Genomic DNA, 14,264 nt, shown 5'->3' on the forward strand with positions numbered 1-14,264 from the left:
TGCTAAAGTGTCAACAGAAGGTTTTTAGAAAACCACAATTCCCGCATCTGTTTAAGTGTTCCTCGCATGGTTTGTGATCTAGTCTGTGCTGCCAACATAACCACCAAGTTCACGCTGCTCAGGCAGGTTACCCATATCACAGTGGTGGCTGGTGGATGGCAATAATAGGAAACCACAGGTAAAAGGGAAGCAATGTTCGAATTTGAGAAAATGTGGGTCTTAGAATCAGTGAACTAATGGTATTTGGAGAAAGAGATAAAGTATGAGAAAATTTATCAAAGATAAACTCATGAGCGCTTCGTAACTGATTTTTAAGAGTTCATTAGAGATTTTGAGGTTAGATGAAGTCATGAAGGTACCATGATGGTCACCAGAACACTGAGCTTGTCAGAAGTTTGGACTAAGCACATTTTCTAGTCCTGTATGATCTTTTAAATATGTATATTTGAGTATTGTATAATTTACCTTTCTTCTGAGATGTGATTAATACAGAAGACTCAGCTGGGCGCGGTGGCTCACGCCTGTAATCCCAGCACTTTGGGAGGCCGAGGTGGGCGGATCATGAGGTCAAGAGATCGAGACCATCCTGACCAATATGGTGAAACCCCATCTCTACTAAAAATAGAAAAATTAGCTGGGCATGGTAGCACATGCCTGTAGTCCCAGCTACTAGCCCTGCGCCCAGTCCCAGGCTGAGGTAGAAGACTTGCTTGAACCCGGGAGGCGGAGGTTGCAGTGAGCTGAGATCGCGCCACTGCACTCCAGCCTGGTGACAGAGCGAGACTCTGTCTCAAAAAAAAAAGGAAAAAAATACAGAAGGCTCAGAGAACTCTGTATGGAGATAGAACTTCTTTTTCTTCTTTTGAGATAGTATTTTGCTTTGTCGCCTAGGCTAGAGTGCAGTGGTACGATCTCGGCTCACTGCAACCTCCACCTCCCAGCAGTTTTCCTGCCTCAGCCTCCAGAGTATCTAGGATTACAGGCACCTGCTACCATGCCTGGCTAATTTTTGTATTTTTTATTAGAGACGGGGTTTCACCATGTTTTGGTCAGGCTGGTCTCGAACTCCTGAGCCCCAGGTGATCCACCCGTCTAGGCCTCCCAAAGTGCTGGGATTACAGGCATGAGCCACTGCGCCCAGTCGAGATAGAACTTTTTAAAAAATCTTTTTTGGGGTAGATTTCCAGCATAAGAAAAGAGAATAGTGTGATGAACCTCCATGACCCATAACCAACTTCAACAATCATTGGCTCATGGCCAGTCATGTAGCTATGTCTGGCCACTTCCCCCACCCTGGGTGCCCTGGAATATTTTGAAATGAATCAGTGTGGTAAGAGAAGGAAATATGTTTTCTTTTAATAACCATGCTGAATCTTTTATGGCAGGCCCTTGGTCTTAGGCGAGATGATACATTTTCTGTTACAATGCTTGGTCATTGCATCGAAATGTACATTGGTGATTCTGAAGCTTATATCGGTAAGATAATCATTATTCTTATTGGTATTGTACTCCATTTTTTAGGTTGTCATATGTCTCTGTTTATGTTTCTCATATTCTCGTCTGAGGTTCCGAGTTCATCTTTCTAACCATTCGTGCTGCATTAAAAACAAGAAACTCCATTTATTTTATTAGAACAATGCTGTGGGGGAGTTAGTGACTCACCAAGGGTGCGTTCAGTTTAAAGCTGAATACTTGCTAAGTGCAAAATACCACCATAGAATATGTGTAAAGCACTTTGTTATAGAAGGACTCATCTGTTTCTATAATGGGAAAAGAAATCTTAGTAACATTTTTCTGATAAACAATTGAAGAGGCTCTGTCATTATTTTATAATGCAGGGTATAACAGTATAAATCTTTACATTTCAATAGAGTGTTGAGATGCCATACATTTCCATAACAGTGAATAAGTAATAGTATAAGTTTGGATGGAATTGCTGTACTTGGGCACTCGTTTAGTTATAAACATTATGTGATAAGGAGGATGTGGTGAGGTTATTGAGATCTAGGATAGGAAAGTTGCAAGCTTGCTAACTCCCGTTCCTACTAAAGTAATTTTTTTTTTTTTTTGAGATGGAGTTTCACTCTTGTTGCCCAGGCTGGAGTGCAATGGCGCAACCTCGGCCCACCGCAACCCCTGCCTCCCAGGTTCAAGCTATTCTCCTACCTCAGCCTCCTGAGTAGCTGGGATTACAGGCATGTGCTACCACGCCCAGCTAATTTTGTATTTTTAGTAGAGACTGGTCTTCTCCATGTTCAGGCCAGACTGGTCTTGAACTCCTGACCTCAGGTGATCCACCTGCCTCGGCCTCTCAAAGTGCTGGGATAACAGGCATGAGCCACTGCGCCCAGCCCCTATTAAAGTAATTTCTGATGTAATTTCCCCCAAAGTCAAAAAGATCAGGTAATATGATACAAAACAGAGCAGAGCCTTAGATTTTGAGAGGGATCTGTCTGCTTATGTGTCTTGGGGTTCCCTGAGGAAAACAGAGGTTTCTCCTAAAACGGGGTCTGTGGCACCCTCTGGTTTTCTCAAGGAGCCCGAGGCTGTCAGAAATTACCTTGGGTCCTCTCATGTGGACATCCAGAGTGGCGAGAAGACAGACTGGGGAAATAATCCAGCCAACTGAGAAGAAAAACAAAAAATGAGTAATACCCATTGTAAAGCTGGATAAACTGAGGCACATCACAGTTTAAAAATGCATGTTCCCATAGGCTCCACAGCTCATTCTCTTAACCATCCTGTAATTGTGCCTGCTCTATGCCCAGTCACTGATGCACTTGTGTGGTAGCTCATGGCACACCTAGCAAACAGTTTCCCTGCCCCCTTAGAACCTGGGTTTCGTTTCCTGCTCTACAGCAGTATAAACAGTTTTTCTCTGCATGTGTTGGGTTCTAACCCTATATATCTCAAATTTTATTAATATTACTGAATCTTTTTTTTTTTTTGAGACGGAGTCTCGCTCTGTCACCCATGGTGGAGTGCAGTGGCAGGATCTCTGCTCACTGCAAGCTCCCCCTCACCGGGGTTCATGCCATTCTCCTGCCTCAGCCTCCTGAGTAGCTGGGACTACAGGCACCCATCACCACGCCTGGCTAATTTTTTTGTATTTTTAGTAGTGATGGGGTTTCACAGTGTTCGCCAGGATGGTCTCGATCTCCTGACCTTGTGATCCGCCCTCCTCGGCCTCCCAAAGTGCTGGGATTACAGACGTGAGCCACCACGCCTGGCCAATATTACTGAATCTTACAGGGGGCTGTGATGTCTTTAATCCTTAGAAATATTAATCTATAGACAAAGGAATACATGAGGTTAAACAGTATTCACATTTCTATATGCTTTAAAACATTCAGGCAATGTATTGAGAAACACACCTAAGAAACTGCAGTGAATCTACTCTGGATGAAAATTTAGAGAATATCTCTTCAAAAGAAGCTATCTAGGCCGGGCGTGGTGGCCCACACCTGTAATCCCAGCACTTTGGGAGGCCAAGGCAGGCAGATCACCTGAGGTCAGGAGTTCAAGACCAACCTAGTCAACATGGTGAAACCCTGCCCCTACTAAAAAACAAAACAATACAAAAAAAACTGGCCAGGCATAGTGGCAGACGCCTGTAGTCCCAGCTACTCGGGAGGCTGAGGCAGGAGAATCACTTGAACCCGGGAGGCAGAGGTTGCAGTGAGCCAAGATTGTGCCACTGCACTCCAGCCTGGGTGACAGAGCCAATCTCAAAACAAAAAAAAAAGTGCTACGTATTGGTAGTTATGCATATTCTTACATATATTAACAGTATTTTACATGCTTAAAACCTTAAAAATAATTGAAAATGTCAAAATTATATGCCATATACATTTCTGTGGGCTTGAAAATGATACAATATAGGTTGTTTCTTTAAAGCAGTCACTAAAATGGGTAAACTTCTAGATAGAGTAATCACTAAAAAGGAAAGTTCATACCAAAAGTAGTAATACTAGGAATAAAAGAGGGCTCAACACTGCCTTTGGGAGAGGAAGGGTCCAGATTGGTGTATTTTTAAAGTCCTCCTCCAGCCTGCCATGAAACATGGCTGGATTTTTCTCCTTGTCCTGTGTAACCTCCCTTACTTTATCATAGTTTACTGCCTTAGTTACTCTCTCATTCCTCCAAGGAGAGCCTCAAGAAATTTAGGTAACACCAGAGTGTGGCCCCAGCCAGTTGCCCTCAGTTACCAAGGAGCAATTAGGTAGGAAATGGCCACTGAAAGACTGAAAACAAGAAAAAGACTCAGGTCCCTCACCCAAACTGGGCAGTGGTGGTCAGGCTTCCACACGGAAACCTTTCACTGTCACCAGAGCGTCCCCAGCCAGAGACCTGCAGTTGCCTCTGTGCTTAGATGCTGTCCACCGAGGGTCCCGAGTTGGAAAAGGGAAAGGGGGGGAGTTCCCCTGTGTAAAGCAGAGGGATCCCCATATGGAGATAGCTCCAGCTCATGCCTGCAAATGAAGGCTCTCGAGAGAGAGGGAAAAGGGAAAAAGAAATGAAAAATAAATCCCAAAATTTGGGCTTACCTCCCGACTGGCTCACCAAAATATGTTACTGGTGTGGAAGGTCTTCACTACAAGTCGTCCACGTTCTTGGCATGGTGAACAAAGATTGAACAAAACAAAGCAATGGAACACGAAAGCATAGGTGTATTGAAGTGAAAGTACACTCCACAGAGTGAGAGGGGCTTGAGCAAGCAGCTGATGAGCCCCAGTTGGGGTTTAACTACCCTTAGGGGTTTCGTGTTGGTTACACCCTATGCAAATGAAGGATTGGTCTGTGGCGGATCAGAGGCTGAAGTGAAGTTACACCCTATGCAAATGAAGACTGTGACCAATCAGAGGCTGAAGTGAAGGCTCCCTGTCTTTAGGCCCTATTCTGCCTCAGTTAAGAAGCAAATAAAGGCCCTCAGGGAAATGAAATTAAAACCATAATGATGGTGGTGTGTGCCTCTAGTGCCAGCTACTCAGGGGGCTGAGGCAGGAGGATTACTGGAGCCCAGGAGATCAAAGCTGCAGCGATCACGCCACTGCACTCCAGCCTAAGCAGCAGAGTGAAAACCCTGTCTCAAAAAAGTAATAATAATAAATAAAACCTTAGTGAGAAACCAGTACACACCCACCAGTACACACATGGCTGAAAGTACAGGATGTGGTGTTGGTGTGATGTGGAGCAACTGGAACTCTCATAGATTCACTGCTGGTGGGTTATAAAAGGGTAAAGCCTCTTTGGAAAACTGCTTAACATCACAATAAAGTTAAGCCTATTATATCAGCTCTCTATTGCTGCCTAACCACTCCAAAACCTCAACCAACAACAATGTGTTATTTTTACAATTCTGTGGGTTGAGTGACCCATTTGTGGGTCTTGTCTAGGTTTACTCATGCAGCTGTGGTCAGCAGATACTTGACTGGGTAGATGGTCTAAAATGGTACCATTCTCCAGTAGGGAGCTCAGCTTGGGTGCTGAGTCTCTCTCTGTGGGGCTTTCATCTTAGGTTTCTTTGTAGCACGATGTTCTCAGGGTTCTAAAGGACAAGAACCACAGTTCAGGACCTCTTGAAAATTCAGAGTTGCACAACATCACTTCTGTCACGTTCTGTTCCATCAGTACAAGTCTCATAAGCTCAGAGTCAATGTGGGAGGGGGCTGTACCAGGGTGAGGTGGCTGTACCAGGGTGAGGGTGCTGGGAGGTGTGATTCATTGGGGTGGGTATTAGGGTGATGATTGACCATACTGATTTTGTGATGTAGCAGTTCTACTCCCAGGTATGAGCCCAATGGAAGCAAGTGCTTCTGTCCACTAAAGGTCACAAACAAGAGTATTCATAGCTTTATTCATTACAGCACCTAACTGGAAATGACTCAAATGTCCACCAATAGGAGAGAGGAGAAATAAATTGTGGTATGTTCATACAATAGAATACTATATTATTTGAAAGACTACTGAATCATTTAGAAACATGCATCAGTTTCACAGATTTTTTTATTTTTTATTATTATTATTTTTTCTGAGATGGAGTTTCACTCAGTCGCCCAGGCTGGAGTGCAGGGGCGCCATCTCGGCTCACTGCAACCTCTGCCTCCTGGGTTCAAGCAATTCTCCTGCCTCAGCCTCCTGAGTAGCTGGGATTACAGGCGCATGCCACCACACCTAGCTAATTTTTTGTATTTTTAGTAGAGATGGGGTTTCACCATGTTGGCCAGGCTGGTCTCGAACTCCTGACCTCGGGTGATCTGCCTGCTTCAGTCTCCCAAAGTGCTGGGATTATAGGCGTGAGCCACCACACCCAACAAATTTCACAGATTTTTGACAAAAATATGAATATGTGCTAATTACTTCCATTTATAGGAAGATAGTGTGTTAGTACATTCTCGCATTGCTGTAAAGAAATACCTGAGCCTGGGTAGTTTATAAGAAAAGAAATGTAATTGGCTCACAGTTCTGCAGGCTATATAGGAAGTATGATGCTGGCATCTGCTTGGCTTCCGGGGAGGCCTCAGGAAACCTGAAATCATGGCAGAAGGCTAAGTGGGGAGCCAGCACTTGACATATCCGGAACAGGAGGGATTGAGAAAGGGAGGAGGTGCTACACACTTTAAACAACCAGAACTCACTATCACGAGAACAGCACCAAGAGGATGGTACTAAACCATTCAGGAGAAACCACCCCCATGATCCAGTCACCTCCTACCAGGCCCCACCTCCAACATTGAGGATTACAGTTCACCCTGAGATTTGGTGGGACACAGATCCAAACCATGTCAATTAGTAATGAACAAAACTAATTGGTAGCGATAGAAAAGTCCAAGAAGTGCTTATCTCAGGCTTGGGAAAGCTGACAGTATTGACCAGGAGTGGGCACAGGGTGGTCTTAAGGAGCTGCACGTGTTCTGTGCCATTCTGGCGGTAGTCATCTGGGATGCATGTACATAGGGTTCATTCAGCCATGTGCTTAAGGGGATTCACACTTGACTCTTGGTTTTAGCTCAATTTTAAAAAACAAATTTAAGCTCTGGTTTCTGAGAGATGCTAGGTTGAAGCCTCAGCTCTGCCCCTCGGCAGCCCTGTGGCAAGAAAGGCAAGTCTGAGCCTTAGTTTCCTCATTTGTTCAAGGGTGGGAAGTTCATAGGAAGCTAAATAAAGGCTGGAGAGTTGATGAGTCAGAGGGATGTCTCCTTGACCTCGCAGAAGAGATTTACCTTTTTTTTTTTTTTTTTTTTTTGAGACACAGTCTCTCTCTGTCACCCAGGCTGGAGTGCAGTGGTGCAATCCTGGCTCACTGCAAGCTCTGCCTCCCAGGTTCACGCCATTCTCCTGCCTCAGCCTCCCAAGTAGCTGGGACTATAGGCGCCCGCCACTACGCCTGGCTAATTTTTTGTATTTTTAGTAGAGACGGGGTTTCACCGCGTTAGCCAGGATGGTCTCGATCTCCTGACCTCGTGATCCGCCCGCCTCGGCCTCCCAAAGTGCTGGGATTACAGGCGTAAGCCACCGCGCCCGGCCGAGATTTACCATTCATGTCATTTTTATTTTTAGAAAGTTTGCATGTCATTATCTGCCAAACTACCTATTCCTGAAAGCTATTGGTTTGAACTGTGTAAAACTCATTTTGTTTATGTCGAATGATTGTACCTAATACATCTGTTCAGATCTGTTGAAATCTATATTACCCTTAAGGTTTTAATATATGGGAAATTGATTTTATTTCATCGTGGCTTTTTTATGCATAAGATTGGTGACTATACCCAATGGGCACAGCACAGTTCTTTTTTTTTGAGATGGAATCTCACTCTGTTGCCCAGGCTGGAGTGCAGTGGCACAATCTCGGCTCACTGCAAGCTCCACCTCCTGGGTTCATGCCATTCTCCTGCCTTAGCCTCTTGAGTAGCTGGGACTACAGGCACCCGCCACCATGCCCGGCTAATTTTTTTGTATTTTTTTTTTTTAGTAGAGACTGGGTTTCACCGTGTTAGCCAGGATGGTCTCGATCTCCTGACCTTGTGATCTGCCCGCCTCGGCCTCCCAAAGTGCTGGGATTATAGGTGTGAGCCACCGCGCCTGGCCACACAGTGCAGTTGTTACCTGTAACAGCTGAGGAGAAAGTTGTTCACAGGCCTCATACGTATTTAGGAGGCCTTGGAAATAGGGCAACTGTTGAAACACTGGAGCTGCAACTGCATGTGCTTCTGAAAGTCTTCTGACACTTCCTTTGCAAATGGTGGAAAACAAATGAAAAAGAAGATTGGAATGTTGTTTTCCTTCTGCTCTCAACTTGTGCTCTTAAAAGTATAATTTGACTTAAATGATAGAGATGGTGTATAATGATGGAAATGATAAATGATGGAGTTTTGTATTTTATTCTAAATAGTATAATCTGACTTAAATGATAAGAGATGGTGTTATATAACAATAGAAATGATAAATGATGGAATTTCTTATTTTATTCTAATTATAGTATTTCTTTTTAGGAGCAGACATTAAAGACAAATTAAAATGTTATGACTTTGATGTGCATACAATGAAGACACTAAAAAACATTATTTCACCTCCGTGGGATTTCAGGGAATTTGAAGTAGAAAAACAGACTGCAGAAGAAACGGGGCTTACGCCATTGGAAACCTCAAGGAAAACTCCAGATTCCAGACCTTCCTTGGAAGAAACCTTTGAAATTGAAATGAATGAAAGTGACATGATGTTAGAGACATCTATGTCAGACCACAGCACGTGACTCCAGTCAGTGGTCCTGGTCCCACTGTCCCAGTGTAGGTTAGTATTCCTTCACATCCTCTCCATGGCTTAAGAATGTCCCACTTCCTAACGTGACTCCAAACTGCATCTCTACATTTAGGAACAGAGACCCGCCTTAAGAGACTGGATCGCACACCTTTGCAACAGATGTGTTCTGATTCTCTGAACCTACAAAATAGTTATACATAGTGGAATAAAGAAGGTAAACCATCTGTTATGTCTTTTTTTTTCTTTTCCAATAAACTTTTATTTTGGACTAATTTTTGATTTACAGAAAAATGGCAGAGATAGTACAGAGAGCTTATATGTGCCCCTCACCTAGTTTCCCCCATTGGTAACCTCTTCTCTTCCCATGGTACATTTGTCATGACTAAGAAACCAACATTGTTAGTGTCCATTCACTAAAATCCAGCCTTGATTTGGATTTCACCAGTTTTTCCATAATGTCTGCTTTCTGTCCCAGAGTCCCATCCAGGCACATACTGCATTTAGTCATCCCATCTCCTTTGCGTTCTCTTGCCTGTGACAGTTTCTCAGACTTCCCTTGTTTCTCATGACCTTGGCAGTTTTGAGGAGTACTGGCCAGGTAGTCTGTAGAATGTCCCTCAATTGGAGTTTGTTTGATGTGTTTCTCAAGCACCTTTCTCATCACATCCTACTAGGTGGTTGTAACCACCACACGACCTATCCCAGGCAGTGCTGACCTTGGCCACCTGGTCACAGTGGTGTCTGCCAGATTTCTCCACTGTCAAGTTCCTGTTTTTCCCTTTCCATACTCTGTGGGTTGAGGAGGTTTCAGCTCCAACCCCTGGAGAGAGCAGTATCTGTGCATGTTATTCTTCTTGAAGATTTGTTTCTTCTCTCCTGTTTATTCGATCATTTATCAGTATGGACTCATGTTTACCTACAGGCATGCCTTGGGGACATTGCAGTTTTGGTTCCAAACTGGCAAAATAAAGCAAATAGCACAATAAAACTAGTTTCACAAATTGGTTTCCCAGTACATATAAAAGTTATGTTTATACTGTAGTCTATTAAGTATGTAATAGCATTATATCCAAAAAACAGTGTATATACCTTAATTTAAAAATACTTTCAGGAGTTCGAGACCAGCCTGGCCAACATGGCAAAACCCTGTTTCTATTAAAAATACAAAAATTAGCCGGGCGTGGTGGTGGGTGCCTGTAATCCCAGCTACTTGGGAGGCTGAGGTAGGAGAATCGCTTGAACCCAGGAGGCAGAGGTTGCGGTGAGCTGAGAGCACACCCACCGCTGCACTCCAGCCTGGGCAACAGAGCGAGACTCCATCTCAAAAAAAGAGAGAACACTTTATTGTTAAAAAAAAAAAAATGCTTATGATCCTCTAAGCCTTTAGCAAGTTGTAATCTTTTTGCTGATGGAGGGTCTTGCCTCCATGTGGATGGCTGATGATGATGGTGCTGAAGGCTGGGGTGACCGGTAACTTCTTAAAATAAGAGTGAAGTTTGCTGCATCGATTGACTCTTTCATGAAAGATTTCTCTGTAGCGTATGATGCTGTTTGACAGCATATTACAGTAGAATGTCTTTCACAATTGGAGTTAATCCTCTCAAACCCTGATGCTGCTTTATCAACTAAATTTATGGAATCTTCTAAATCCTTTGTTGTGTCAACAGTGTTCGCAGTATCTTCACCAGAAGTAGATTCCATTTTAAGAAACTATTTTCTGTGCTCATCCATAGAGAGCAACTCCTCATCTATTAAAGTTTTATCGTGAGATTGCAGCAATTCAGTCACATCTTTAGGCTCCATTTTTAATTTTTATTTTTTATTTATATATTTTTTGACACAGGGTCTTATGTGTTGCCCAGGCTAGTCTCGAACTCCTGGACTCAAGCAGCCCTCCCACTTCAGCCTCCCAAGTAGGTGGGATTACAGGCACACGCCACCATGTCCAGCTCCACTTCTAATTTTAGTTATCTTGCTATTATCACCACATGCTGCAAGCAACTTCTTCCAAACTCCCATTTTGACCACGTCTCATGAATCACAAATGTTCTTAATGGCATTTAGAATGCTGAATCCTTTCCAGAAAGTTTTCTATGTTCTTTGCCCAGATCCATCTGAGGAAACACTCTCTATGGCAGCTATAGCCTTACAAAATGTATTTCCTAAAAAATAAGACTTGAAATTCAAAATGACTCCTTGATCCATGAGCTGCAGGATGGATGTTGTGTTAGCAGCATGCAAACAGCATTCATCTTGTACATCACCCACGGAGCTCATGGATGACCAGGTGCATTGTCAGTATTGTCAATGAGCAGTAATACTTTGAAAGGAATCTTTTTCTGAACAGTAGGTCTCACGGGTAGGCTTAAAATAGTAAACCATACTGTAAACAGATGTGCTGTCACCCAAACTTTTTCTGTTTTTAAAGCACAGGCAGAGTAGACTTAGCTCTCAGATTTTCTTCAAAATGTGAATGAGCATTGGCTTTAGTTTAAAGCCTCCAGCGGCATTAGCCCCTAACAAGTCAGCCTATCCTTTGAAACAAGACATTGACTCCTCTTCAGCTATGAAAGTGCTAGCTGGCATCATATTCCAATATAAGGCTGTTTTGTTTGCATTGATCATTTGCTGTTTAATGTAGCCATCTTCATTAATTATCTTTGCTAGATCATCTAAGATGGCTTCTCCATCAGCACTTGCTGTTCCATCTTGCACTTTTTATGTTGTGGGGATGGCTTCTTCCCTTATACCTCATGAACCAATCTCTGCTAGTTTCTACCTTTTCTTTTGCAGCTCCCTCGCCTCTCTCAGCCTTCATAGAATTGAGGAGAGTTAGGGTCTTGCTCTGGATTAGGCTTTGGCTTACAGGAACGTTGTATCTCATTTGATCTCGTATCCAGATCACTCAAACCTTCTCCCTATCCGCCGCAATAAGGCTGTTTCACTTTTTTGTGTGTGTTTAATGGAGAAGCTCTTTTAATTTCCTTCAATAACTTTTCCTTTGCATTCACAACTTGGCCAACTGTTTGGTGCAAGAGGCCTGGCATTTGGCCCATTTTGGCTTTTGATGTACTTCCTCATTTCCCGGCCATTATTTCTTTAGGGTTTTTTGTTTTTTTGTTTTGTTTTGTTTTCCCTTTTTCTCTCTTGTTGGGATTCCTATATGCGTGCATTGGTATTTCTAATGGTGTCCCATGGGTCCCGTAGGTTCTGTTCTTTTCTTACTTGTGCTCCTCAGACTGGATAAGTTCAACTGCCTTCTCTTCACCTTTGCTAATTCTGCCTGCTCAAGTCTGCTGCCGAATCCTTCCAGTGAATGCTTTAATTTCAGCTATTGTGTTTTTCAGTTCCCGAGTTTCTATTTGGTTCCTTGTTATCATTTCTATCTCTGTTGACATTTTCTGTTTGTTCATACAACAGTTGATGAACATCTTTGACTAGTAATTCTAATATCTGGGCTTCCCCAGTGACAGTTTCTGTCATATTCTTTTCTTCCCATAAGTCAGCCATATTTTCCATTTTATTTGTGTGCTTTGTAATTTTGTGTTGAGGACTGTACAGTTTGAATATGACACTGCAGTAGCTCTGGAAATCAGATTATCCCTCTCCTCAGGGATTGCTTCTGTTACTTGTTGAGGGCTGCAGTTCATTTGTGTAGTGAATTTTCCAAGTTATTTTTGCGAAGTCTGTATTCCTGAGGTTCTTGGTCTTTTTATTGTCTCTGGTCAGCCTGTAACCTGACAGAAATTTCCTTAAATGTCTGGATCTTTTCTTCTTTTTTTTGAGATGGGGTCACACTCTGTCACCTAGGCTACAGTGCAGTGGCACGATCATAGCTCACTACAGCCTCTAACGCCTTGGCTCAAGGGATCTTCTCGCCTCAGCCTCCGAGTAGCTAGGACTATAGGAATGCACCACCATGCCCGGCTAATTTATTTATTTTATTTTTGTAGACACGCAGTCTCGCTGTGTTACCCAGGGTGGTCTTGAACTCGGGCTCTAATGATCCTCTCGCCTCAGCCTACCAAAGTGCTGGGATTTCAGGCGTGCATAACTGCGCCTGGCCCAATATCTAGATCTTTTTTTTTAAAAGAAGTGTATGTCTCTAAATTTTCTGATAGATGGTATTGGGGAAATTGCTGCAGCCTGAGGGGGTCGAGACAAAGGCACGCATCGACGCTGGTCCCTCAGGGCACCACCATGTGACCAAAATGCACAGGGTCCTCGCTGAGGACAGGCTGCAGCAGGTAGGTTGGCTGTCCATCCACACCACCCTCTTAACCAGAAAGCTGCAGCCTCTGCATCATCAAGCCTTCCCCGGGTTGAGTAAGCATCTGATGAGGTGACAGAGTTAGAAAACAGTTGATTCTGCTAATTTGTTGTCCAGCTTAATGGTGGTTTTGGTGGAAGAACCAATTAATCCCTGAAGCTTCCTGCCCTGCCGTTTTCTGTGACGTCACTGCTGTCTTAAAACTATAACTAAATATTAGTCATATTAAAAAAAAACTATAGGCTGGGCGCAGTGGCTCACGTCTGTAATCCTAGCACTATGGGAGGCTGAGGCGGGCGGATCACGAGGTCAGGAGATTGAGACCCTCCTGGCTAACACGGTGAAACCCCGTCTCTACTAAAAATACAAAAAATTAGCCGGGTGTAGTGGTGGGTGCCTGTAGTCCCAGCTACTCAGGAGGCTGAGACAGGAGAATGGTGTGAACCTGGGAGGCGGAGCCTGCAGTGAGCTGAGATTGCGCCACTGCACTCCAGCCTGGGTGACAGAGCGAGACTCCATCTCAAAAAAAAACAAAAACAAAAAACACAACTATAGCTAAATAACAGTCATATAAAATAAATTGTTTGCAGTACTTATCAAATTTCAGTTTAACTTTTGAAAGTCATAGTATTTAAGGTAACAAACTCAGCTATTAATACATTTTATGATGCTTTAAAAAGCTCAAAGAATTGAACAGCTATTGGTGCTAAGTTATAATTGTGTTCTATAAAATAAATGTGATTCACTATTCTTTGTAATTGCTACCTCCTGGTATGTATAAGATAAAGAATTTGAATTTTACCTATTTTCTCACATACTAATTTGGTGACGTATCCTTTTAACTGTTGGCAAATGTTATAGGCTCTCTTGGCCTGTTTTTTATTCCATTATTTTAACATCTTTTGCAGTTTTCTCACATAAGATTGAAAACTGAATCTATGTGAAATAAGCAGGTGTCTATCAGTAATGATATTTAAAATATGTCACAGCTGGATTCCCTGTTTTGTAGGAGCATCTGAAATCAGCCATAGCGGAACAGATGGAAATGCCCCATTTGTTGGGGTCAAGAAGGAAAAGTTCTTACATAGTTTTACACATTTGGCTGGTGATTGATTTTGTGAAAAGATATGTTAAAATTTGTTTGTTTTTTGAGACGGAGGCTCACTGTGTTGCCCTGGCTGGAGTGCAGTGGCGTGATATCGGCTCACTGCAACCTCTGCCTCTCGGACTCAAG

General features: G+C 43.2%; 1 protein-coding gene across 8 annotated transcripts in view; it reads left to right on the forward strand.

Annotated features, from left to right (window-relative positions):
* The window catches only part of CDC16 (cell division cycle 16), a 40,284-nt gene extending 31,300 nt beyond the window's left edge, over window positions 1–8,984 (forward strand). For 2 of the 8 annotated variants that reach the window (XR_008620724.1, XR_010109706.1), the window contains exons 17-19: window positions 1,386–1,476; window positions 8,587–8,790; window positions 8,873–8,984. Coding sequence is in view for 6 of the 8 variants with exons in the window: in XM_008957525.3 (XP_008955773.1) it covers window positions 1,386–1,476; window positions 8,493–8,752 (351 nt within the window). In the remaining 2 variants the exon portion in view is untranslated. Of the gene's footprint in view, window positions 1–1,385; window positions 1,477–8,492 lie in introns of all 8 variants that reach the window. The other 6 variants (XM_008957525.3, XM_008957527.4, XM_057299628.1 and 3 more) reach the window with 3 other exon arrangements.
* Window positions 8,985–14,264: the final 5,280 nt, after the last annotated feature.

The sequence above is a fragment of the Pan paniscus genome, chromosome 14 (genome assembly GCF_029289425.2).
Source record: "Pan paniscus chromosome 14, NHGRI_mPanPan1-v2.0_pri, whole genome shotgun sequence".
Classification (NCBI taxonomy): Eukaryota; Metazoa; Chordata; class Mammalia; order Primates; family Hominidae; genus Pan; species Pan paniscus.